Raw genomic sequence first — 27,467 nt, 5'->3', positions numbered from 1 at the left:
ACGGGGCTTCAACTCTTCTTTTTTTTGTCAGCAGCTCGGTGAGGACCTCCAGCAGATCTTTTCTTTTCTTTCGGCTGCAGCGGGGGAATGAGTCGCCTCGGCGTCAGCCTCCGCTGCCTCTACACTCACCACGTCCAGCTCCTTGGAGCCGGGAGAACGTGGGAGCGGCGTCTCGTCCGGGGTGGAGGAAGCCGCGGAGCGTGCCTCCGATTTTTTTTAGGTTGAATTTTTTTGCGGTGTTTAAAGGTTGAAAAACATTCAGGTACATCATGTCAATGCATAAATATTCAGTGCTAGAAATTCAATCACCTTATTATTTCAACCCCCAATGATTTACTTCCATAGTTTAGACTTTTGTCAACAATTTAACATTTAGATGGGGTCTCTAGCTGAAAGGAAGAAGGTTGGGTCTTTAACGCAGTTGGGTGTTACAACAGGACAACGACCCCCAAACACACATCAATTAGCATTGAGGGGACAAAAGAAATGTTTGAATTTAGGATAGAATAAATGTTTTAGCCTTCCCAAAGTGCCGACTTAAACACCATCAAGTGGTTTGGAAAGATTTTTTTTTTTAAAGATTTAACCAGAAGCTTGTGGGTGGCTACCAAAAGGTAGCAATTGAGGTGAAAATGGGAAATGTATGCAAATAGTAGCATTGCTGCATGTATATTTTGGACCCTCAGTTTTGGTCACATTTTCAGAAGACCCATCATAAATTCATCCCCCAAATTCATCAATGTAGTATGGGCTCAAATCATTCCGTCACATAAAAATAATTGCATCAAATTTGCAAACTCAATAGCCATAATATACATGACAAACATACAGAAATCTGTACAGTAAAATGTGTGTCACAGTAGTAAGAATGGTAGGTTAGGCTGGCTGGCATTATTGTGAAAATTACATTTCTAGTATACAAAGCCTTGAAACATTTAATTCATCTTGATGGACTTCAATAGATTATTTGCACACAGGCCATAGATAGCCTTACCTATGCTAGTGGGATTCATCCCTTAACTCACATGGGCCTAGATATCTAGTAACAAATGCATAGCCGAGGAGAACTTCATAGTATATACCTTTAGACTAAAACTAGCACGCTCTGATTCTACCAAATACTTTCCCATCGGTGTGACATTTAAGATTTTTAGTCAAAAAGGCAACAGTTATCATGACCATTTATTTTCAATTCAGTAAAATAAAAATACGTTTCAATTGGTTATTGCCTGATTACTTATTTTTATACGTCATGTATTACTCAGCCAGTCAAGTTGTCAGAATCCCATTACTCAGTGGTTAATGGCAAAATCAATACATCATACTAGAGGGGAATGACACAACTGCACTATGATGACCATACAAGATCATCCACCTTTTCCTCCAGTTAACCTTCTCAAATCAGAAGCTCTTGTTCGACATTGTGCAATGCAACATTCACATATTAACTGGAGTCTGATGTATTCATAAATGTTGAGTCCAAAAGTCAGATATTCAAGATGAATGTTTTAAAAGGAATGCAGAGAAACTTAAGATGGATTTTTTTAACAGAGATCTAAGATTTTTCATTAAATCAACAAAAAACAAAAGTTTGACCTCATCTTGACAGACATTAAATATTTAACTTTGCACTTCCAAGTTGTTGTAAATGCACTATTTAAACCAAAAAGCTGTGCAGAAGCATGGCTGTCCTGTGTACAAGTGTCAGATGATTGAGCAAAGAACATGAAACCTACATGATATGTTGCACACAAAAAATACTTTACTTCAGAATGTAATGAACACCATTGTAAAAAGAAAGACATTACATTGTTTGAGACAATTAAATGACTGAAAGGAGAGCATAGGACACAATGAATACGTAGGACATCTTTTTACTAAAGAATTGTACTGCCAAAACACAGTAGAATAATATATTACGGTGAGAACGACTAAGATTCAGCTCGTCGCTCACGACTCCCTCCATTCCTACCCAGTCAGTACGTCTTCAGATGTCATGGAAACCCAGTGACGAGTGCAAAGGTCTACTGCTGGCCTTCTTTCTTCTCTCCCTCTGAGCTGCTGCTGCTGCCGCTGCTGCTGCCGCCTCCGTCGCGCTCTGCCGCCATCTGCAGGAAGGAAGGGTTAGTGTCAGGTTGTCCTCCACTCACTGAGGACTTTCCAGTCATTTACTACACAGGGGGCAATTTTGACATGGTTAAATGCTAGCTTTTGTCATATTTTATAGTGTTGGTCTAACTCAAACTATTTGTTATAACTTTGAGAAAACATTTTTCATGATTTAATAGACAAAAATATTAGTTTATTCTGAAAAACATTGTCATAAATATAGAGAGCCTAGTTATATATTACCCTGAAGCTGAACGGTTATTAATCACATGTCATCTTTAAGAGCCATGTTTCTACCTTCTTGTAGGCCATTTCAAAGAGTTTAAGGGACGCCTGCTGCAGTGTGGTGGCTGCCTGTTTGATGTTCTCTCCTGTTTCGGAATCCTTGTTGGCCAGAAGATCCCGGACCTTTGAAATCTCCTCCTTCAGCTTGGTGCACTGGAGTGGACACACCATAGGGAAAACAATGAATGAAGACAGACCATGAGCTTACGACAAGCCATACAGAATTGATGGGTCACACCCAATTGTGGCAAGCTTAAAACCCTTATTTCCACTTTGAGAACATGTCATAAATCAGTCACTTTCAGAACATGTGATATTTAGGCCCAAAGCAGTAACACTTTATTTTAGAGCTACGACTGACGATTAGTCGACGCTGTAGATCAGTGATCCCCAAATTAAGGCCCGCGGGCCGGATACGGCCCGCCTCCACATTTGGCCCGGCCCCCTGAACAATACCAGAGGGGCATTATGATTTTTTTTTAGGTCTGGCCACGCAAATCCTAGACTAGCCCCTGTGAAATAGAACGGAATAATGGAGAAAAGGTGGATTCAGAATGCAGGCTATTTAACCCGCAGTGGTCAAACGATTATTTGTTTGTTCAATGTTCTCATCTGTCAAGAGGCGGTGGCGGTTATTATTTATTTCATTTTTTTCTGTAAAGATCCCAGAGAAGATTATTTGGTTATTATTTATTTCATTTAGTGATATTATTTATTTTCCTGACTTTTTTTTCTGTGAAGATCCCGGATTGTTATTATTTGGTTATATGTGGCTTTCTGGAAAACAATAAATTTTTACATTTAGGCACCCACTGCAATCGTCACACTTTTTCTGACCCCGGCCCCCTCCAGAGAAGGGAAAAGTTATCTGGCCCTCACAGAAACAAGTTTGGGAACCCCTGCTGTAGATTATGTATATTCTAAAAAGATTCAGAGTTACCGGTCTTTTTCGGCATTGCAATGCCATTGCCATTGTCTACATGCACCATGGAAAAGAAGGTTATCAAGTTGAACGTGGAAGCGCCAAAAAGTTCAGGGAGTATTTAATCAGCAAACCAAACCAAACAGTACAAGGCAGAACCTGCAAAACAAGAGTTGTCGTTTCACAGCACCACGACGGCAACGGGCATGCTGGAGCCAAGTCTTCTCGTGGGTAAGTTTAGTTAACTAAAGTAACGCTAGCCTTGTTAGCTTATCTTAAGGTTTACACTTACATGGAGGATGCTTGCTAACGCTATTATGTTAAACACAGTGTAATAAATCAGTGAATTATTGTAGCCTGTCTTTTTGTTCGTTCTGAATAGTTAACGTCAACCTCCACTTAGCACTCTTCAAACAAGATTGTGGAAAAAAAAGAATTGAAAAAAGAATTACGCGAGCATAATAAAAACTGATATTAAAGCCTACAACGTGATAAGCCAAGGCGCGTGCGAGTTGGTCCTTTAGAGGCTTGTGCACCCTCAGATTAAGTCATGTGAAGTCTGGACAGAGAATCCTAAACATGCTTGTCACTAGTCATTTAAACGCATATTTGCAGTTAGATTTTGTTTTACTATTTAATGAGTCTATTATGAGGAGTACATTTGTATCAACTTGTTACTCAAATACATTTTATGTTCAAAGTTCAAAAGTTATTAGATGGAAATAAACGGCCACACATTGTAGCCAAAAGGAATACTTGCCTTTGTTTCCATGCTCCTACACTGTGGTAAATAATCGTTAGATCAGTCGGCTAATCGAAAAAAAGGTCGCTAGATTAGTTGATTACGGAAATAATCATTAGATGGAGCCCTACTTTATTTATCACCAATATTATAAGTGCTGAAAGAGGATTCTCACCTTATCTTAGTTTTGGGTGAAATACTCATCCTACCTATAAACTGTACAAAAGCAGGTGTGCAAATACTCAGGCACATGCCTTCATATTTCAAACTTGTGCAATGACTAGTGCAACAATCATATTTGACTCTGGAATATTCTTGTAAACACTTCTACATGCACAGCTACACTACAGAACTGAACCAACTATTAAGTCCTGGAGTCCTTGAGGAGTGAATTTCACTCTGTACCATGGCATTCCAGCACTCTATAGTTTGACCACATGTTCCAGAGAGAGGAATGCTCATTGCCCACAACAAGTGGATGTGTTTGAACAGAAGTCTATATTGTTTCTTTGTTAATAATATGCAAGTAATATGTTCTGAATCATTTGACATAACTATATCAATTATGGATGGTGCTACAGATCCAGTTTGATTTCAATGGGGCGATGGTGGCGCATGGAGTATTGTGATGCGCTGGGAGCTGCAAGGTTGGTGGTTCAAATCCTGGCTGCCCCATGTGCCATGTCGAAGTGTCCCTGAGCAAGACACCTGACCCCTAATTGCTCCCCAGGCAAAATGTACTGCATGGGTTATAATGCAATTTAAGTCGCTTTGGATAAAAGCGTCAGCAAAATGATAATGTAATGTAAGGTTTCCTATTGAAATGCAAATGTACCTTCCTGTTAAAACATCTTATAATTGTGACTTTTTTAATGTCTGACATTTTTGTTCCATTAAAAATAATATTTAATGATTTATAACCACCCTCTGAATTCTCTCATTCACTCACTCACTTTGTGTCTATCACGCTCTCATGCACAAAAAAAATATTAAGTTTAACCTCATCAGCTGGAAGCTGTTCCTTGAACTCCTCCATCTTGGATTCTGTGTCATGGACAATGCCCTCAGCCATGTTAACGGCCTCCACTCGGTCCTGTGCACATTCAAATAAGGCTTGTAAGGACACTACAGCAGTAGTTTCAAGTATACAAACCTTATAGATCAGTGAATCAGAAATAAGATTTAGCTGGAAGCCACACAGCCAAACTGCATCTCTTTTATTGGGAAAGAATGAAATTAACCAGTGTGAGATTGACAATCCAAACGCTTGTTGGACTTTAGAGGTAAATTACCAGTGTTACCAGTGTTGGGAAAGTTCACTTTCTACATGAACTAGTTCAAAATTCAGTTCACACATTTTAAAATGAACTAGTTCAGTTCATAGTTCAAACTTCAAAATATTTGAACTAAGTTCACAGTTCCAACTAGTTCTGTTCTTTTTTTCCATATATTGCTGCAAGCTATTATTTTTCTAAATTATTGCCAAAGCCCATATAGAACCACAGACAGCAATTATTTTATTAGTTTTAACACTGAAGCTATGCATGAGATTTAATCTTCATATCCAATTTTGAATCCTTATCCAACCAGGGTTTACATTAGCATTGAGGGGACAGCATTTGAGACCAAAAAAAAGCGTAAAATAATAAATACTTCGTACCCGAAGTATTTAGTCACTTCTGGCATAATTTTCATCAACAAGCCGAGGACGGTCAGCAGCAGTTCCTGCACACGCCCCGCCCACCCAATGCGTGCAAGCAGCCGGACAGGGAGCGGAACACTGAGTGCGCTTTTTTGATAAAAAGTTTTTAAATAAGGAATAAAAACACGACAGTTATCATTAAGGTGCAAATGTTTGCAAAGGTCAGATTCCTCCCATCCTCACCGACTTTGTCAGTAACTTCATAAAACTTAAATTATTATACGCCGCCTCTTTGCTACACGCAGCTGTCGCCTCCATGCATTTCTTTTTTTTTTTGATGACGCATGCGCGGTGCGACACTGGTGTTGCCAGATTGGGTGTTTTTTCCGCTACTTATTAAGACACGTTTACGGTGTGTTTTCTATAGAAATCTGGCACCCGTTGAACAATGTTAACCTGAAAGAACGCGCCGTTCACAGACACCAGAATGAACGCTCGTTCAATGAACGCGTTCAAGCACAACACTGCGTGTTACGGACTCTCTTTGTAAGATAGAGCTGTGTGTCTCAGGCCTGCCACAGCCCTCTCCAGTCGCTGACCGTCTGCGCATCAGACATTAAGCAAGAGCAGCTTGATATCAACTCCTTGGCCATTCTGATTTGCTGTGGGGGATGGGCTTATTTCATTTACTGATAACCTGATTAATAAATGTCACGGTTACTAAACCAATTCTATTTGTGTCACCTCTTTACCATATTAAGCTAGTGCTCCCCTATGTTATGTTAGGTCAAGGCTGACAAAAGGCTGCAACAGTAATCATGCTCTTGCATAATCTAACCATGTATATCAATGTTGAGAAACAGCGAGATCCTCCTTGTGGCACTGGCAAGCAATGGCAACTGAGTGGCACCGTGTGGCACCGAGTGGCACGTCAGTGGCAAAACAAGGCAAGCGAGTGGCAATTGCCAGTAATTCAGTGGCAAGTCCGGACGTTAATACATTTTTTAAATTAATTTTTATTTATTTGAGACAAGTGAGCGCTTGTTTTCTAGAGCAGGGGCTCGTTATAGCTTCGGACCAGATACTGGCCACAAAGGCCACTGCTGTGCCACAAAAGCCACAGCCCCACAAGGAGGATCTCGGCCCTGCTGTAAATGTTTGCAATACCTGGGGAGAAATGATGTGAACTCTAAAGATATAAACTACTTAAATTGCATTGACCCATTATCTTTACCTTTCTTCTCCTGTCCTCCTCTGCGTACTTTTCGGCATTTTTGATCATGTTCTCAATGTCATCTTTACCGAGTCCCCCTGATGACTGGATCACAACTGACCAAAGAGACGAGAAGATGTTTAGACACTTAACACGCAGTAGTTCGATCTTCAGATCTGCCAACTAGAACAAATGAAAACACAGTCAAGAGAGAGTAGAACCCACCCATTTAAGACAGTTTCATTAAAACACCACAAAACCAACTGTTCAGTGTAAGTTAATGAAATATTTTGCCTTATGTCCATTTTACAGACATTGCTGTCTAGCCCTCTGTGACCATTGCTAAATATGAAAACATAAGTCTTGAGAATTAATTTATTCTCATTGAAGAATCATATGCCTGTCAATGCATCTCCACACTCACTCTGCTGTTCTCGGCCTGTCCCCTTGTCCTTGGCGGAGACGTGGACGATGCCATTGGCGTCAATGTCAAAAGTAACCTCAACCTGGGGAACACCACGGGGAGCAGGCGGGATTCCCACCAGAGTGAACTGACCCAGTACCTTGTTGTCTGCTGCCATCTCTCTTTCTCCCTGACACACCTTGATCTCTACCTGAGTCTGTCCATCAGCTGCTGTGGAGAACACCTGCAGGATAACAGACGGCGAGCATTCACAAAACCTGTCAACTAAAGTTCTTTCTTAACCAAATCAGAGGTAATACGGAAAGTGACAAATGGTTCATGGAGGCTAAACCCATTGGGACAGCCTGTAGTACCTGGCTCTTCTTGGTGGGAATTGTGGTGTTCCTGTTGATGAGTTTAGTGAAGACTCCACCAAGAGTCTCGATACCCAGAGACAACGGTGTCACATCTAACAGCAGCACATCAGTGACATCCCCGGCCAAAACACCACCCTGGATGGCTGCGCCTATGGCAACAGCCTCATCGGGATTGACAGACTTGCTGGGAGCGCGGCCGAACAGATCCTGAACAGTTTGTTGTACCTGCAGAAACAAACGTCTTGTGTTATACAAAAACATCTCTGGCAAAACCCTGTAATCATGTTTCCATTGTTGTTGTTGTTAGCAGTAAAATATCACCAAGAAACACTTTCAATCCAATCATCGACCTGATATTTTACTGATTAGTCAGAAGTAAAACTAATTTCCTCAAAAAATTAAATTAACATTATCAATTAATTTAATTGGTGTATTTTTTATTTATTTATCTTTTATAATACACGAGTGGTCCTCAACTACCGTTTTTTTTTCTCCATTTGACTTTTTTCCTGAAAAATATTTTCAGACCAGACCAGTGTTTTTTTTTTTTGCTGGGTCAGGCAACTCACTTTGACTAAGTCATGAAGAAGCATGGATGCCCATGTATCCATCATTTATTCCCGATGTTGATTTATTTCTACGTCAAAGCCACCTTGGGGAACGTTTGCAGCAGTTTCTGAATAATGTCTGCTTTGTTACGCTAGGACCCGTAGGTTAGATGTCACACTGTGAGGAGTACCTTGGGCATTCGGCTCATGCCTCCGACCAGCAGCACCTCTCCGATATCTCCCTTGGAAACCTCTGCATCCTGCATGGCCTTCTGACAGGGAGCCACAGTGCGTCGGATCAAATCCGCCACAATGCCTTCAAACTGAGAGCGAGTCAGCTTTATGTTGAGATGTTTGGGACCAGAAGCATCCATTGTGAGGTAGGGAAGGTTGATGTCAGTCTGAAAGAGAGAAGAAACAATTGAATTTCAGTTAACTTGTCTACGTCCAGCTGGCTACCAGAGATTGGTGAACATTGAAATCAAGGCAGAAAATACTTCACTTAACATGTCATGCAACAAACTCATTACTGACATACCGTAAATCCTCAAATAGTGGCTGCACAGCGCACCGGCTTGTATTAGGGGCAGGCCTTTATTTCTTACCGGTATCTTCTGTTATAGAATTGTATTATTTAAATAAAATAATGGGCATAATTACAGTAGGCTAATATCATTCATTGCATATGCGTTCAGCACTTCCTGCAACCATTTACCGATAGGCTACCGGTAGAATGAAACCGGTAGACCTAGAGCTAATCAACTTTCTGGAGACTAACCATTTAGAAATGAATCAGTAATAAAGCATAGTGTCCGTCTTAAGTTTATCGCGTATAGCGCTTTATTTGCAGTGTCCTCCTCGTCGTTTTCCTCATCCTGGGCTACTTGCGTGCGGTTGTCCTCCCCCTGCTGCCGGAGCTGCGGCAGCGGATCCCTACCAGCGGCGCATGGCTGTCCCGCTTTGAAGCAATGGATGAGATCATCCTCACTCCAGTCATCTTTCAGTGTCAGTCCACAAACTTTGACGGACTTTCGGATCATGTCCTTGTCCAGCTTCTCCCAGGCAGCGACCACCCAGTTCACGAGCAGGTGGCGGGCAGGGTCTCTCATGTTACCTCCAGCAGTATATTCTTTACTTTTACATTTATTTTATTTTTTAACCCCCGGCCTGTATTTGGGGCCCGGCCTTTATTTGTCCGTATCGACCGCGCCCCTGGCTACTATCTGAAGCCCGGCCACTAATTGAATCCCGGTCTTTATTTGAGGATTTACGGTATTTCGAATATTAGATGGGATTTCTATGTTGTTCTGCAGGTGGTTAGGTGTACCTGGAGTGAAGAGGACAGTTCACACTTGGCCTTCTCAGCAGCCTCTCGGACTCGCTGAAGCCCCATGCTGTCTTTCATCAGATCGACCCCAGACTGAAGTGAACAGACAAAAACGCACATAAAGTCCTTAAACACTTAGACTTTTAACCTCCAATTCAGTGTATCTAAAACTAAATTATTACCTCTTTCTTAAACTCCTTGACAATATGTTGGAGTAGTTGTTGGTCAAAGTCCTCTCCCCCCAAGAAAGTGTCGCCGTTGGTGGATTTCACCTCAAAAACTCCCTTCTGGATCTCCAGGACTGAGATATCAAACGTACCTCCACCCAGATCATACACAGCAATACTGAAAACAAAAACAGAAATCCCAAGCACTTTCTATAAGAACTGATACTACTGGTTTGTAATGAACACCAGTCTGTCCTTGTGAACATTCCCTTACATTTTATCCTGAGTTTTGTCCAGGCCGTAAGCGAGAGCAGCGGCTGTTGGCTCATTGATCACACGCAGGACGTTCAGACCAGCGATCTGACCGGCATCTTTGGTGGCCTAAAGAAAGAAAAAAAAATTCCCATATTTGGGAAAGTTGCGCACTGCCTCCAAACACATGTTTCGGCCACAATTCAAGAAAATGAATGTCAAACTGAACAGCAATGATCCAAGTTGGAAGTCAACAAATCAATTTTATTTGTTTCATTTAAACTGTTCTTGTCTGATTTCAGTCTTGCTCAAGTAAATACTTTGGGTTGATAAATACGTGCTCATGAAGCTGTTGTGCGAGAGTTGCATAAAGAGTAAGTACCTGTCTCTGGGAGTCGTTAAAGTAGGCTGGTACTGTGACCACAGCATTCTTCACTTTTGTTCCCAAGTAGTTCTCTGCAACACAAATACAAAACAAAGAAAAGTGATGGCCACATATCGGTGATGAAGGAATATCTATGCAGTATCTTTTCAGTGATACCTGCAGTCTCCTTCATCTTGATCAGGACGAAGGCTCCAGCCTGGCTGGGGGAGTACATTTTCCCATGAACCTCCACCCACGCATCACCGTTCGATGCACGCACAATCTTGAAGGGAACGTTCTTTCTGTTAATGTAAAAAATAAAAAAAAAGACGGATAATGCTAGTTAATTGTTTTAATCATTTTGGGCAAGACACTTTGATTACTTCTCTGGTATATAGTGTGTATCCAAAATATTACTGTCCATCCAAAGAAAGTATGGCTGTGGTCATTTAGTGTAATACAATTTAATTTTTATTTTCCAATAAAAATGTCATAACTACTCATAAGGGGTGAAAAAGCCAAGTGCAGAAATATTTTTTTCCAAAATAGCACTGTTACTTAATGCACAAGGTTAATTTATTTCACTACAACACAACCATGGTGTCACCCTAGCATTCAAGAAGAAGCACAATAAAACATTGGCTTTCTGTTTAAAAGATGTTAGAAAAAACGTCAGATGATAAATCAAAAAGAAAATACCCAAAGCATGCACATTTGTCGGAATAAAAAAATAAAAAATAAAGCTGCAAGCAGCATTGGACGGGCCCTCGCTACTCCTTGCACGTCGGGGCACTGCCCGAACGGTTACAAATGCGGCCGAGGACGCCTGCGGCCGTCGGACAAAGTGTCCACAAGTCAGTGGACAATAACAGTGTGGAGCAACGCCAGGAATGCCGCTTTGCAAACTTTATCTTTGACATTATAATGGTCTTAGGGCTTTTATGTCAACATATAACCAGGACCTTCTGATGTATTATTCAAAAAGTAAAGCCTCTCAGAATACCATACATGAGCCATGAGTGACACCTTGGGGATGTGTACTTTCAATCTAAAGTTCATCATGTAACTATTGATTGTTTCCTTCAAAATCACTAGACTACTTCTGGTCAATTCCAGATCAGATTTAAAAGGGAACAATCAATAGTTACAGGATGAATTCACTTTAGAAGGTGTCACTTATGGATAACCAGGACATTCTGATGTACCATTCCAAAATTAAAGCCTCTCAAAATAAATGAGCTGTATGGTTTCATTTTACTTTTGGTGAATTTTAGGTTATAAATAAAAGGTAACTAAAAATATTTACACTTCCAGCAGAGAGTACACTAGGGCTGGGCGATATAGACCAAAAGTAATATCCCGGTATATTTTGGCTGGATATGGATATACGGTATATATCCCGATATTTTCTCCACATTAAAGGGAAGAAAACCTGAACGCAAATGTCAAAGCCAAATATGACATGTCATTAGTCGTTTAATTGTAACCAGCTATTTCAGTAAGGAGTTGCAAAATCAAATAAATAAAAATGAATGAATAATAAATTAAATTAAACAATAAACGAATGCTCAGCCGTTCAAATAATAATATGTAAACATGTATAACAGGAGTATTCTTTTTGAAAACAAAGCTCCATAAGGTGCACATATAAAAAAAAACATCTATCCTATATCCTATAAAATAGGACAATCTTTTTCAGAAATAGTGCCTAATTATATATTTGAGAAAAGTCAAATATGAACATTTGACGACTATAACTAACAAATCCACATATGCAAACAATGAACATTACAAAATAATAAAATAAGAAAAACAATAGTAGGGGCAGCAAGAACAAAATAAAGTGCTTAGTTTAAGAACTCAAACATTTCCCCCTATTTTTTTACTTTGATAAACAGTAATGCTGTCTTGAGGTAGACATTAGAAGACCAACAAGCGTGTCCTCCTTTGTTCAAAGATTTTGTGCGAGAAACAACAGCCTGTCAACGGTATCCGGCTTCAGAGATGCTCTGTGGCAGGTCACGATATTGCCACTGCAGCTGAAAACCCTTTCACAGGGTGAACTGGTAGCTGGAACGAAGAGATATTTTTTTGCCAGGCTGCTCAGACCTGGAAAGACAACTTCATGATCCTTCCACCACTTGAGGGGATCAGTGTCACTCTCCACACTTGCCGACTGCAAAGTAGTTGTGACTGGGAAGCTCATATCTCGGGTCAATCGTTTTCAGGAGCATTTTGAATCGACTTGTTCAACAGTTGCAACAGGGACCATATCTTTAGCAATGTCATAGGACACCGCTTTCGTTATAGTACACCACTTGTCACTTTTCTTTTCATAAGGCACACGGCGGGAAAATGAGGTTTGCAGTGAGCTTTGTTTCGGGGCTGGAGCTTGTTCGGGTTGTTTCTGGCATGCAGCTTCTTCAGCGCGCAGTTTCACACACTCTTCGTATAGCAGTTTGTGCCGTTGTTTTAGGTAGTGAAAAAGTTTTGAAATGCTTCCACCCCTGGCTGTAACCTCTTTATGGCACTCTCTACATATAACGTTGTTTTGTTGCTCATCGGATACTTTAAATCCGAACCATCTCCAAATTAATGAGCCACTGCTTTTTTTTTTACGAACCAATTCCTCCTCCGCACGCTGCGCAGACGTTGTTGCTTCCTCCATGTTTGTTGAAGTGTCTGTCCCTGCCCCTACCCCCTCTGCGCGTAAAAGAGGATGGGCGGGGGGAGGGCTAGAAGCAGTGCAGAGAGCTCTGGGTCGGCAGCTTGCTTGCAGAGCGCAAATTGAAATATATCGATGTATGCAAAATTGTCTAATTCCATATCCCATTAAAAAAATATATCAATATATTCGTTTATACCGATATATCGCCCAGCCCTAGAGTACACATCACTATACATGACCCAACTTCCTTTCGAAATCTTTCAAAAAGGTATTTTTTTAAATTGCTCCCTACGCACATAGTTTAATATTTCTTGTGGCAAAATGCAATTTTTAGAGCCTAAGGTCTCAAGATCACACTGCGTGGACTTGACAGATTAAACCACACCCCTTGCGGAGTTAATTAGCCCATATCTCATCAAAACAATAAGCTATGAGCACTATTCTTATATATCAAGGGCACATTGAACCAATAATGATCCACAGAAAGGTTTCGTGACAATCAAACTCAGTGTTTAGGAGAAATCGGCAAAAAATAGTTTTTCACAAAATTAAAAATGGCGGAAAATCTAGTTAGGCGCATTTGCATACCATGGTTGACTTTTTTGTAGATCATGTCCAAAAGCATGTTTGCCAAATGTCAAGTCCATATATATATATATATATATATATATATATAATCTGATATTGGTTTCTGCAATCACTCTTTTTTTAAAGCTTTTGACGGATCAAAAAATATTTGACTGAATATTTTGATATATATTGTCAAAATAATGGGTAAGGGAGTAGAATGAGTATGTTAGAAATTCTCATTTGCACTCTACGATGTAATGAGGGGGGGGTTGTGTGCCGCTAAATGATAACGGTTAACGTGCATAGTCGTAATGGACGCTGTGCCGGCTTTGCGCATGCGTGATTTGCATCTGCTGCGAGGCTCCTGTGAGTGACTCATTGAGGACAAGAGAAGATATTCACGTCCGACACTAGAAAAGGTTGCTAGATTTTTCCCGCTAGACGCTTTGAAGAAGAAAAAAAAGTGAGCAGAATTAGCGAGAATGTCGGCAAGATTGATTTGGAATGAAAGGACGAAAAGTTTGGGGAAAAAGTTGGGAAATGAAGACGCTGTAAAGATCAACTCCAATTGGCTATAGCTCTTCACGTCAAAGATGTTTTCACCTTTTCTTCTTGTTTCACTCCGATCTCAGAAACTCAGGAATCAACATGATTCCATCTACCCCATAGGGCGGTCGCAATAATCAATATATTAATTACATAATATATGAAAATGATATATTTTACAAATGAATGAATGTTAAACATACACACATGCAAAGAGAAGGCGTGAAGCCACAGTGTTAGGAAGTGTTTTTTTTAACATCTACAGCCGAGCCAGAAGAAGTCCAAATTGACTTGTTTCCGAAGCCCCATCTTCGGCGTGGGAACATTTTGTCTGTAAGCCAAATGAGAGCCAATAGACATGTTCGAGCCAGTATGTCAACTTTGTTCTAAACAGTAGCAACGAAAAGTGTCAACACAACTAACCTAAAACACAACCCCGGGGAACGCTGAGAGGACGCTGGCGCTGTTTTGTGCGCCGCTTCTCCGTTCGTCTGCTACCGTTTCCCTGTTTGTTTGTTTGCGTTCGATGTGACCCTACCTCTGGACAGTCTCTGTACCTCGGGACACCCTCTCTCCTGGTTCCCGAACCCGCCTGGGCTCCTCGACCGGACTCTCGCCTCTTTGGTTAGCCGCTTGCTGGCTGCCCCTGCTCACCTAACGCGTGGTGGCAAATCCTAGCTGCTACCCGGATTGCTGACCTCCTCCTCATAGGCAACCTCCACCAGGCGCGAGCTCGTGACCAATACTGGACTTTTATCTCCTCCTGTCATGCCGTGGATCATTCTGGCACTCACATGATTCATCCACCTCTGTGCTCTTAGCCCATGGCTTGCCGCTATCACAGAGCTTTCAGTCCCTTTGCTCGGCACCATGATGTAATACTCAACTCTGCAACTGGTCCAACTCGTCAACTACTTCATTCCATCCTGCATCCCAATCATCAACTCGACAACTCGGACTTCTACGTCGACTCCGTTACATCCACAGAAGCTCTCGCCGCAAGTTTGTTTTCTTCCACCACGGACATTCCATTCCATCCATCTTGTCACCTGCACGCTCTATCGCACCGGTCCCACGTCCTCAGAATGCTACACCCACTGGCTCTCATAGGGATGAACGCACCATCAGGCTGCACAGAAAACCCGGACTGGACTAGAGTGCTTCTGTCCCCCCTGAACTGCAATAACCCCACACCACACCGACTACACGTGCTGCTAACCAGGACATCCTCAGATCTCTCCAGCCTGCCCCCATCCCACCATCCTCTCGCCATGCCAACTTTGCCCTCAACACCCGATCTCTGAACAATAAAGCCCCTGCCCTTCATGAACTAACACTCTGGACTTCCTTCTGCTCACTGAACCCTGGCAACAACCCAATGACTTTTTCTCCCTCAACCAAGCATCCCCCCCTGGCTACAACTACATCTGCAAACCCCGCCCCTCCCGTCATGGAGGTGTCCTCGCCGTTATTTTCAATCAGAACTTCCGGATCACAGAACTCACCCTCCCCCCAGTATCATTTTTGAATAGTTTGAATATCTCGCCTTCACAGCTCCTTCCTCCATGACAGTCATCCTCATTTCCCCGCCACCAAAACCAAATCCTTCCTTCCTCTCTGATTTTACTAAACTCTTCACACTAGCCTCATCTCTCCACGTCTGCTGCTACTAGGCGACTTAAACATCCACATGGACTCCCTCCTGCAAACTCTGATCAGAATTCACCATCTAACTGGACAGCTTCTCTCTCACCCAACATGTCACATTCCCCACCCATGAAAAAGGACACATCCTCAACCTGGTCTGCTCCACAAACCAACCGGTCCTCAACCTCAATCCATGCCTCGTTCCCCGCTCTGATCACAAATTGATACGGTTCACCATCCCTTCTCCAACCCCACGCCTCTTCAGAAAAATCTTCTTCCGCAACCTCAAATCAATCGACCCACCCCATCTCTCTGACCTGCTCTCCGCCACTCTCCACCTGGACTCAACCCTCACCTCACCCGATGACCTCACAAACCACCTCAACTCCACCTTGTCTACCTCCCCCAACACTCTGCCCTCCCCTGAAAACAAAAACGGTCACTGTCCATATTGAAGCCTATAAACTCCCTCTCACTGCCTACAAAAATGCCCTCATTGCTGCCAAATTTGCCTACCTCTCCACTATCCTCACCGACCCCAGAACCCTCTTCTCCACACTGAACAACCTCATCAACCCTCGGACCAACACCCTCCCTACCTCTACTCCGTATTTCTGCAACTCATTCCTCCACTTTTTCACTGACAAAATCAAGAACATTTACCAATCTCTATCCCCTGTACTTGAGTTCCCAGGATCTACTCCAGCACCTACCACGGCTCCTCCTCTCCCCTGCCTCCTCTCCCAGTTTGACCTGGTCACTCAGCCTGAAATGTCCAAACTCATCAGCTCCTCCAAACCCACCACCTGCTCCCTTGACCCCCTCGCCACTCCACTCCTGAAGTCCTGCCCCCACATCCTATGCCCCTACCTCACTAACCTCTTCAACTCCTCACTGTCCCTTGGAACTGTCCCTTCTGCATTCAAAACTGCCGCCGTTACCCCAATCCTTAAAAAACCTGGTCTGGATTCTTCCTCCCTCAACAACTAACGCCCAATATACAACCTCCCCTTTCCGTCTAAAACCCTGGAACGTATAGTCGCCTTACAACTACAAGCCCATATTCATGCCAATAACAAATTCGAACCCCTCCATTCTGGTTTTCGCCCCCTCCACAGCACAGAAACCGCTCTCCTCAAAGTCCTCAGCGACCTCCTCATCTCTGCTGACATCGGTTCCCTCAACATCCTCATCCTCCTCGACTTGAGTGCAGTCTTCGATACCGTGAGCCACAACACCCTGCTCTCCAGACTAAAAGACCTCGGTATCGGAGGTACTGCACTCAGCTGGCTCCACTCCTACCTTGCACAAATCCCACTTCATCTCTCTCCACAACCACACCTCTGCCACAGTCACTCAATGTGTTCGCCAAGGCTCCGTACTCCGCCCCCTCCTCATCATCATCTACATCCTCCCTCTTGGCCAGATACTCCGCCACTTCAACCTTGACTTGCCACTGCTACGCGGATGACACCCAGATCTACTTCAGCACCAAATCCCCACAAAATCCTCCTCTCTCTCTCTCATCAACTCTTGCCTGTCAGCTATTAAAACCTGGATGCAACACAACTTCCTCAAACTTAACAGCGACAAAACAGAATTCCTCATCGGCTCCCAAGTCCACACTTAGCAAAACCAATAAGCCCACTCTCACCATCGACAGCACCATTATCTCCCCAGTCCCGCAACCATGGCGTTATCTATGATTTCACCCTCTCCCTTGAGCCTCACATCCGCCAAGTCATTAAAACCTCCTTCTTTCACCTCCGCAACATTTCCAAAATAAGACCCTCTCTCACACCCCCCGCTGCTGAAAGACTCATTCACGCCTTCATCTCCTCCCGACTGGACTACTGCAACTCACTCCTCCTCGGCATAAGCTCTGCCAACATCAACAGACTCCAACTGGTCCACTACTCAGCCGCCCGCCTCATCACCTGCTCCAACTCCTGGCACTAGATCACTCCAGTCCTGAAACAACTCCACTGGCTTCCTATGTCCCACCAGATCACCTACAAAATCCTGGTCTTCACCTACAAAGCCCTTCACCATCTGGCCCCCTCATACCTCACTAACCTCCTTTCCCCGTACCAACCCTCGTGGTCCTTCCGATCCACCTCAGCTGCTCTCCTCTCCATTCAAAAATCCAAACTCCGCAGTTTTGGGGACAGAGCTTTCTCCAGAGCAGCTCCCAGGCTCTGGAACTCCCTCCCCCAAGTGATCCGCACTTTTGAGTCCCTCACCGTCTTCCAATCCCGCCTCAAGATTCATCTCTGCTTATCCCTAGCCCCACGACCTCCTACCTTTACATCTGTCCCTGAATCCTGTTTTTTTTATTTTATTACATTACCCTATCCTGTAATGCGTAGACTAATTTTAATATTTTCTTAGTCAAAAACAAAACGTATTTCCCCCGAAAGAATAGTATGTTGTTCAAATAAGGCAAAACGTTCCTTTTATTAATCTAAAATGAGAAAAAATGTTTTCTAAATTATAAAATAAACAAACTATTAAACAATAAACTGACAGCTCTGCCATTATTCCTTACTTACTGGGACTTTGTGAAACATTTAATTCTCCCTTTATTAAATGGAAGTTTGATTCACATCTCGTATTGCAGGAAACTTACAGGTCCTTCTGGACCTCGGCATCATCGTAGCGACGTCCAATCAGTCTCTTGGTGGCATACAGTGTGTTTTGAGGGTTGGTGACTGACTGGCGTTTAGCGGGCATGCCCACCAGGCGCTCCCCCTCTGCTGTGAAAGCCACGACAGAAGGAGTCGTTCTGGCTCCCTCTGCATTCTCCAACACCTGAGAGGCCAAAAGAAAACCTTTAGTTGCATTATACGTGGACTGCTGCACCATCTGACAGTTTACTCCAAGCAATCGGTCATATTGCCCCTGATCCGTAGTTTTCAGGAATCAGGAAACGTTTATGGCCATATATCAGACATTCATGGAATTTGACTTGGCGGTTGGTGCATGATGGCAGACAGTACGACAATGGACAACAGACAACGTAGTGCAGAAAAGAGATAAAAATATATGCCTTTAATTTATATTCTCAGAGCAAAATAAGAACAAATGTCTCGGAAATTAATGAATTGCTTTGTTTGACAGACAAATTTCCCTCAACATATGATTGTGTTGGATGAACAAATAAAACCAAATTTTTAGAGGCCAATATGGTGAATTCTACCATTCATTTAAAAGGAAGGATGAGCTTCTGCTCTCATAGGCTGGATCCAAATTGTCAAATTAGCTTATGGTTCTTCAATGAGTAAAATGAATGATTAAGTAGTGGCCGCCATTATAAGAGCTGTTCGAACTAGAAAATGCATTTCCTGCTGAAAATGCGTTGGAATGCATGAAGCTGAAATGAATTTCAAAAAGTTGCTTAAAGTACAGAAATGAAACAAGCTGATGTTGTAAAGGAAACTGACGTTTGCAAATGAAGTAAATCTACACAAAGAATGTGCTTCGATGTGAGAGCATGTCCACGATGGGTGAGGTTATGCACATATTTGATCGACTAAGAAGAAAAAAAGGATACCGTTCAAAGTAGTTATCTGGAAATGACAATATATCTAATCGAGGCTTCAATATTTTCTCCTGACGTTTAACACCTTGTAAAGTAATACAGCTTCATCAACAGGATCGTCCGGAAAAGGACAAGCTATTTTCAAGAACACACTATAAGGTAACAGAATTGTATTCTATTCATATGTGGATACCTAATATGTGCTAAAATCTGCCCGATTCTGAATGGATAAGGAAATGAAAGAGCACTGTGTAAGAAGAATGGCAACAAAAAGGAAGTTCGCCCCTTGGTATAACTCTCAAACCCGGAACGTAAAGAAAACTGTGCGGAAACTTGAGCGGTTATGGCGTTCCACCAAATCAGAAGGATCTAGGCTAACTTGGCAAGACAGCGTTAAAACATATAAGAAGGCTCTCCGTAACGCAAGAGCATCTTATTACTCATCATTAATCGAGAAAAATAAAAACAACTCCAGGTTTCTCTTCAGCACTGTAGCCAGACTGACAGAGAGTCACAGCGCTGTCGAGCCGTGTATTCCTGTGGACCTCAGTAGTAACGACTTTATTAACTTCTTCAATAATAAGATTCTGACTATCAAAGAGAAAATTGATGGTCTCCTGCCCCCAAACGGAGCCGACCCGTCCTCGGATGTAGGATCCTTGGATGCAGCCGTGGGCTCTGATACCTACTTGGATGGTTTCTCTTCCATCAACCTTGATCAACTGACTTCTACAATCTTGAAATCCAACTCTTCCACTTGTCTCCTGGATCCGATTTCAACTAAGCTGCTTAAGGAAGTTTTTCCGTTAATTAGCACATCCCTACTGGATATTATGAATCTGTCTTTGTTGACAGGACATGTACCACAGTCCATCAAGGTAGCTGTAATTAAACCTCTTCTTAAGAAACCTACTCTAGCTCCAGAGGTGTTGGCTAACTACAGACCTATCTCTAATCTTCCCTTCCTTGCTAAGATCCTTGAGAAATCTGTCACAAATTGATTATGTGACTTTCTACAAAACAATGCTTTGTTCGAGGATTTCCAGTCAGGATTGAGTGCATCACAGCACAGAAACGACACTGGTGAAAATTACAAATGATCTTCTACTTGCATCGGACCAAGGACTTGTCTCTTTTCTTGTCTTGCTGGACCTCAGTGCTGCATTTGACACCATCGATCACCATATCCTGCTGCAGAGACTGGAACACTTGATTGGCCTCAAAGGAACTGCACTCAGCTGGTTGAAATCTTATTTATCGGATCGATCCCAGAAGACACCAACCAGCTTGTTAGACTTCATGATTGTCTTGGAGACAACAAAACTTGGATGACATGCAACTTCCTGATGCTAAACTCTGAAAAAAACAGAAGTTATCATGATAGGCCCAGAGCACCTTCGAAGTCAGCTGTCACGTGATACAGTATCTACGGATGGAATTGTTCTGGTATCCAACAGCACCATCAGAAATCTTGGAGTTCTCTTCGACCAGGATATGTCACGATATTCAACTCTCATATAAAGAAGACTTCAAGGACTGCCTTTTTTCATCTACGTAATATATCGAAAATCAGGAACTTCCTGTCTCAAAGTGATGCAGAAAAACTAGTTCATGCATTTTCTACTTCCAGTGTTGGGAAAGTTCACTTTCTACACGAACTAGTTCAAAGTTCAGTTCACAAATTTTAAAATGAACTAGTTCAGTTCATAGTTCAAACTAGTTCAGTTCTTTTTTTCCATATGTTGCTGCAAGCTATTATTTTTCAAAATTATTGCCACAGCCCATATAGAACCACAGACAGCAATTATTTTATCAGTTTTAACACTGAAGCTAAGCATCAGATTTAATCTTCATATCCAATTTTGAATCCTTATCCAACCAGGGTTTACATTAGCATTGAGGAGACAGCATTTCCCCATTGTTGCTTTAATGTTGCTGTCCATTCACTCCACACTAGCAGCAGCTGCAGCGTTCACCCCTACAGTACATTCTCACACATGCTGCTTGAATGGTCTTTTTTAAATAAGGAATTATTAAAAGAAAAACAGGACAGTAATCATTAAGGTGCAAATGTTTGCAAAGGTCAGATTCCTCCCATCCTCACCGACCTTGTCAGTAACTTCATAAAACTCATTTAAATTATTATACGCCGCCTCTTTGCTACACGCAGCTGTCGCCTCCATGCATTTCTTTTTTTTTGATGGCGGTGCGACACTGATGGTTGGTGTTGCCAGATTGGGTGTTTTTTCCGCTACTTATTAAGGCGCGTTGGCGGTGTGTTTTCTATAGAAATCTGGCACCCTACTGAACGATGTTAACCTGAAAGAACGTGCCGTTCATAGACACCAGAATGAACAAGTTAACAGTAACGTTCATCGGGCATTAATACAGTACGTTCAGTTCACGTTCACCCAAAATATGAACGAGTTCATGAACTATCGTTCAAGGAACGCGTTCAGGCACAACACTGGTTACTTCTAGACTGGATTACTGTAATTCTTTGTTACCAGAAACCTCTCCAGCTGATTCAGAATGCTGCAGCACGTGTATTAACAAGAACTAAGAAATGGGATCATAGAACTCCTGTATTAACTTCTCTGCATTGGCTTCCTGTTAAATCAAGAATAGAATTTAAGGTACTTCTCCTCACCTACAAGGCACTTGCTGGTGAGGCACCGTCTTATCTTTGTTACACCGTACTGCCCTACAAGGCATCTGCGCTCCATAGATGCTGGGCTACTTGTGGTTCCTAGAGTTTTAAAAAGTAAGATGGGGGCCAGAGCCTTCAGTTATCAAGCTCCTCTTTTGTGGAACCAGCTTCCACTTTCAGTCCGGGGGGCAGACTCGGTCAGTTCATTTAAGATAAAGCTTAAAACGTTCCTCTTTGATATTGCTTATAGTTAGCGCTGGCTCAGGTTAGCCTGGACCAGCCCTTAGTTAAGCTGCTCTAAGCTTAGACTGCCGGGGGACTTTTTAGGACACACCGAGCCCCTCTCTCACTTTCTCCTTCCACAATCATCCATGTTATTAATGTACATCACTAATTCAGCTTCTTTCCGGGAGTTCTTTGTGCTTTCTCGCCTAGCAAGTCTCCGTGGATCATAGTTTCGTGCGGACCCTGGTTCTGACTCCTGGCATGGCTCTGCTGACACCTACTGCTGCCATCATCATTACTTTAAATATGATTCATATTACTGTCATCCTAAACCAACATCTTTCTGCCCTCCCTCCCCACAGCCTCTGGATGGTGGTTCGACCTGATGGTGGTTGTCCCTGCAGTGGTCCTGCCGTACACTTGTTCTGCTACTTGCAATGACTTGTATCATTTCTGTTAGAGAAATTGAATGTATTGTACATTTTTTACATTGTTGATTCTGTACACATGACATCCATTGCAGTCTTTCCATCCCGGGAGAGGGATCCCTCCTCTGACGTTCTCCCTAAGGTTTCTTCCCTTTTTACCCCATTGAAGGGTTTTTTCATATTTTGGGGAGTTTTTCCTGTGCCGATGTGAGGGTTTCGGGACAGAGGATGTTGCATGTGTACAGACTGTAAAGCCCTCTGAGGCAAATTTGTAATGTTGGGCTATACAAAATAAAATGAATTGAATAGAAAATGCCATTACGCAAAAAAAATATCCGAGCCGCGTTGGTTACTCCCTTGTCGGATGTATCGTCTGTGCTACCACCCCCTCCAGTAGTGGTCTCAATTAGGGCTGCAACAACGAATCGATGAAATCGATTAAAATCGATTATTAAAAGCGTTGGCAACGAATTTCATTATCGATTCGTTGTGTCGCGCGACTATTACGTTTGAGTATTAAAAAAAAGTTGAGCGCCGCGCAGACCTGAGAAAAAAAAAGTTGAACGCTCGCGAACAGAGAAGAAAAACAGCTCCGCCCAGCAGAGCATTGAGACCCGTAATACTGTGAAACATGCGGAGGAAGAGAAACCAATGCGACCTAAATCCTCCCAGGTATGGGGATATTTCACGGGGGGGGGGGGGCGGGGGGTGCTGGCGCTTTTCTTTGCAGCGCCAGTCTCATCTTTTTCCGTTCTAATCGCCGCGCTTGACTTCAAGGTGTAACCTTTATTATTGTTCGGTCTGAAACGGCGCGCCCAGTGACGGGTGGTGCAGCAATATTGTTGTCCGGGTGGAAGTCGAGAGAAAGGTCGGTCCGGGATATTTTCGGGAGGGGCTTTGAAATTCGGGAGTCTGATTGTAAGATATGCAAAAGCGACATGGCATGGCACGGGAGCACCACGGCGATGATTCAGCACCTTAAACCGAAACATGTTGGAAAAATCTAATCTAAATATTTTTTGTGCCTAATCTATTTAATTTGGCAGCTGTAAAGTATGCATCATGCGATGTGTGTTTTTTGTGTTAGTCCATTTTATTTGCTTACTTAGGGATGCTCAAGGAGCAATCTGTTTGTGCAGTTTCTAAATGTTTTGCATTGTCAGTTCTATTTTTCAATAAAGGGTTGGAAATTAATGTTTTTATTTTTTTATCCGATTCATCGATTAATCGAACAAATAATCGACAGATGAATCGATTATTAAAATAATCGTTAGTTGCAGCTCTAGTCTCAATAGCCCTAGTGTGGTGTGATAAGTTGCCCAACTCACGCTTTTTAATGGACCCCAAATTTCCCGAGCCAAAATTCCCATGGAAAAACTTTGCAATAATTCATATTCCCCCAATTCCAATTCCAATTAACTAACATATATACACGTGTATGGGAAACACCAAGTATACTATTAACTGTTTTATTAAGTTTTTATATAGTTTGAAGACATCTGTTTTATATTCATATTGACAGTATACCTTATATTGTCAATATAATGTTCAATTTAAAAGAAAGAAATTTGCCTTGGCAATAAAAAAGAAGAATGTCTTCAGTGTTGTCAATCGTCATTTTGTGCGTATCGGTTAAGAGACCGGTATCGTTTTAAAAGTAGTGGGTTATCAACTGTATTCAAGTGTTGAAAAAAGTTCATGTGTTGACATACTGAACCATCCATGACAGACGGTGATGCGTTCACGCTCACCTTGGCCTGCTTCCCCTCCATGACAGCAACACATGAGTTTGTGGTTCCCAGGTCAATTCCAATTACTGCGCCCTTGATGGCCTCTGACCTACAACAGCAAAGACATACACAACGATTAACCCACTGTTAAACCACCACCATCAATTTCAGATGAATTCATTAACAAGCAGAAAGCAGGTTTCCCAGATCTGCATGGACTATGCCCAGGAAGGGCCAGAAGGTTCCATAGGGGACCTGAATGCAAACAATGGTTTGGATTAAGATCTTTGATGATTTTGGAGAGTTTTTTTTAAAGCAACTGCCTTTGGCATACGCAAAGGTGCAAGGCCCTTTGATGCATGCAGCTTTAATTATAATCGTTATTTGAATTTCAAATATTGTATTATTATCAGCAGCAGCAGCATTATAGAAATTTTATTACATTGGCTCAACAGTCCAGAGCCTTAATGTTTACCTCATATAATTTTATACAATATATTCAGAATGACCTACTCCCTGGCACACACCGAGTTATTATAATTCACCATGAATCCTCACATTTTACACCCTGAGGCTGTTTTTGGCATCTGTTTGGAAAAATGGCATACCCATGTTAAAAAGTGTAATAACTCTGGAACTACTCTGTCTATTTGAACAATTCATTTCTGTATGAATAAAGGGGTCACCTTTTTGCTACTACTTACGCATATTCCCGTCGGGATAGAGCTCTGAGAGTATCTGGTGTAAAACCGCCTGTCAGACATGCCTGTGTAGACAGAAAGATTGTTACAATGCATTTATAATATGTTGACAAAAGGAAACATGCACGCTAATTAAGGTCAGCTTTTGTTCAATAATTTTTGTCAATCCCACAGTAAATACCTTTAGGGCTTGCTCAAAAATGACATTCGAATATTCGCTTAAAAAAAAAAAGACCTATTTGAATATCTGGTTGCCTAGCGCAGTTTGAATCATGATTATAACAATGAAAAACCCACAACAAATGATCTTTAACAGGGTAACACCCCGACACAACAGCTTGTGATGTATAAACAATATGTATCGTGAAAAAATGTACATTTATAAAATTACCTCGCTCGGTATAGTTCCCTCACTACATGCAAACACGGAAAAGAGCAATGCAGAGGCACGAGAGATCAGAGATTCTCCGTCAGAATCTTACAAAATACCAGGGTATGATTTTTTTGCCTGCAAACGAATAAAGTATCTATTAATCAATATATTTTAGAACGGAAATGTAGAGATCATATTTGAACTTTCAAGCTTGCCCTTTTTAATTCAAAATAGTACAGGGAGGTAACCTGTAAGTCGCTTTGGATAAAAGCGTCAGCTAAATGACATGTAATGTAACTTCAGATTTTATTATTAGTTGATTTAATTTAGTGTTAAAAAAACATTTTTGATTTGACATATCAAATTGGTCTAACTAGTGCCGTAACTCCACGAATAGACCACTGCGGCTGATTTGAACGTTCAGCAGATGTTTAGCTCAATGAACAGGACTCATGGTGGGGAAGGGACACATCATTGAAGGTCACTGGTCCCCACTTTGGAGCAGGGAACCAATGTAATAAACATGCGAACTTAAAAACAGAACGACAAGGAAAGCGGTTATCATTCAAAACCCATCAAATAACATGGTTTAACCAAATAACGTTAGAAAATTGACAGGTTATATACATCAATCTGTTACCGGCTGTTTGAGGCTAAGGTATCCGCCAGCATTGTAAGTTAACACAGACAGCGATAACGTTGTTTAACATCCCGTAATAGTATGTGTAGTATACCAATTGGATAACACAGGCAACTTTTAAGAAGCCAACTACAAAGGACTTCCTAGTAACGTTAGTCACAGCCAATGTTGGCCTCTAGCTAACACTGTTAGCATGCTAAGCTAGCCGGGTGCATGTCAAATGTTCTTACTATGGTCAATATAAGTACACGTACTAATATATTAGTATATATTAATATTGGATACATACATGTTTGTAACTCACCTTTTTAACTATAGAGGACACATTTCCTAAAATGTTCCTAGTGGGGAGAGTCCTTGAAACGCATCTTGCGGCAGTCAACATTTTGACAACTTGGCTAACAGGGCAACCAAATCTAATATAACAGCGTTTGGCGTTGAAACGGAGGCCCTGGAACGTTGTACCGCAAATATCTTAAATATGTATCTCCAGATGTCCTTTGGTTTCCACACGGAGTATGCAGGCTAGTGCAGACAGCAAAACGCAGGTCCAACGAAGCTACAGTGGAGGAACTGCGAAGCTTCTAGAAAAAAAAAATATTCAACACATGTTGCACCACGCACCGCTGAAGGACCCCAGCTTTGGTTGAATAACTACTGCCTGAATGAGTTTTAAAATATTAAGAAAATGTTGTGGAACTTTTTATTAGATAAAGGCAAGCATGCTATTGAATATATGATCACCGTAAGGTATTGCATGGGTTTGTTATAGAAACCAAATAATTTACTTCTAATATTTCGGGTTTTTTTTTACTATCATGGAACAGTACAAGGCAGATGACGTTTAAACAAGTGGACATGTGAAGGTCATGACGCCATAGATGAGGATTTAATTTATTCAGGAAGGAGGCAGTTGATCTCATAGATATGTATCTATGGTTGAGCCGACAGCGCAGAAGACTTCACTTTTAAATGTTTTTTAATGTAATTCACTCAAATATCTACCGATAGAAACGTTATAATATAATATAGAACAGCAAATCTTAGTTTATAAAATCACTTATGTCACGTGACGTTGGTAACCGATGTAGTGTTTTTAAATACACATAAGACGCTAGAAAAAAATGCTCTTATAACGTGCAACCTGCAACAGCAAGTGCCTATCTGATATATTTATATGAGATATATTTATATCAGACATAAAACAATTAGCCAAAATATCTCAATGGATCAGATCAGAATATGAGTTTACTCTGGTGATCCATTATATATATATTTTTTTATTTTAAATGAAATGTATTAGCAAAATCTAGCTGACGTGTTGACGTTAACAAGTTAGCTTCTCTTCCAATTACGGAAATGACCGTTGTCCGTTCTCCTGTACCTGTGAGTTTGGA

The 27,467-nt window shown here is 41.8% G+C and overlaps 1 protein-coding gene across 2 annotated transcripts; it reads right to left on the bottom strand.

Moving 5' to 3' along the window:
* Positions 1–294: 294 nt before the first annotated feature.
* hspa9 (heat shock protein 9) lies at positions 295–26,699 on the bottom strand. Of its 2 annotated transcripts, none has more exons than XM_037460106.2 (16): positions 26,360–26,699; positions 25,061–25,122; positions 24,378–24,465; positions 18,412–18,593; positions 10,529–10,653; positions 10,370–10,443; positions 10,010–10,116; positions 9,751–9,913; positions 9,569–9,661; positions 8,433–8,642; positions 7,691–7,918; positions 7,338–7,560; positions 6,935–7,029; positions 5,059–5,151; positions 2,407–2,547; positions 295–2,108 (listed from the first exon to the last, which is right to left on the bottom strand). In XM_037460106.2, the coding sequence occupies exons 1-16, from the start codon at positions 26,453–26,455 to the stop codon at positions 2,025–2,027; spliced, it is 2,064 nt and encodes a 687-aa protein (XP_037316003.2). In that variant the 5' UTR covers positions 26,456–26,699; the 3' UTR covers positions 295–2,024. The 2 variants fall into 2 exon arrangements, with proteins under 2 accessions (XP_037316003.2, XP_037316004.2); XM_037460107.2 differs by having other exon boundaries at positions 26,375–26,698.
* Positions 26,700–27,467: the final 768 nt, after the last annotated feature.

This window comes from Pungitius pungitius, chromosome 2, assembly GCF_949316345.1.
Source record: "Pungitius pungitius chromosome 2, fPunPun2.1, whole genome shotgun sequence".
In the NCBI taxonomy this organism is placed as follows: Eukaryota; Metazoa; Chordata; class Actinopteri; order Perciformes; family Gasterosteidae; genus Pungitius; species Pungitius pungitius.
The sequence above is the reverse complement of the archived record's forward strand: the minus strand, read 5'-3'. Positions and strand labels throughout refer to the sequence as shown.

Excerpts from the sequence above, each read along its gene's own strand:
- hspa9 (XM_037460106.2), bottom strand. The coding sequence starts at position 26,455 with ATGTTGACTGCCGCAAGATGCGTTTCAAGGACTCTCCCCACTAGGAAC. Across the intron at positions 8,643-9,568 it reads AACTGTCCTCTTCACTCCAG|ACTGACATCAACCTTCCCTA; the intron begins GTACACCTAACC and ends TCTCTCTTTCAG. Across the intron at positions 7,919-8,432 it reads GCATGAGCCGAATGCCCAAG|GTACAACAAACTGTTCAGGA; the intron begins GTACTCCTCACA and ends TTGTTTCTGCAG.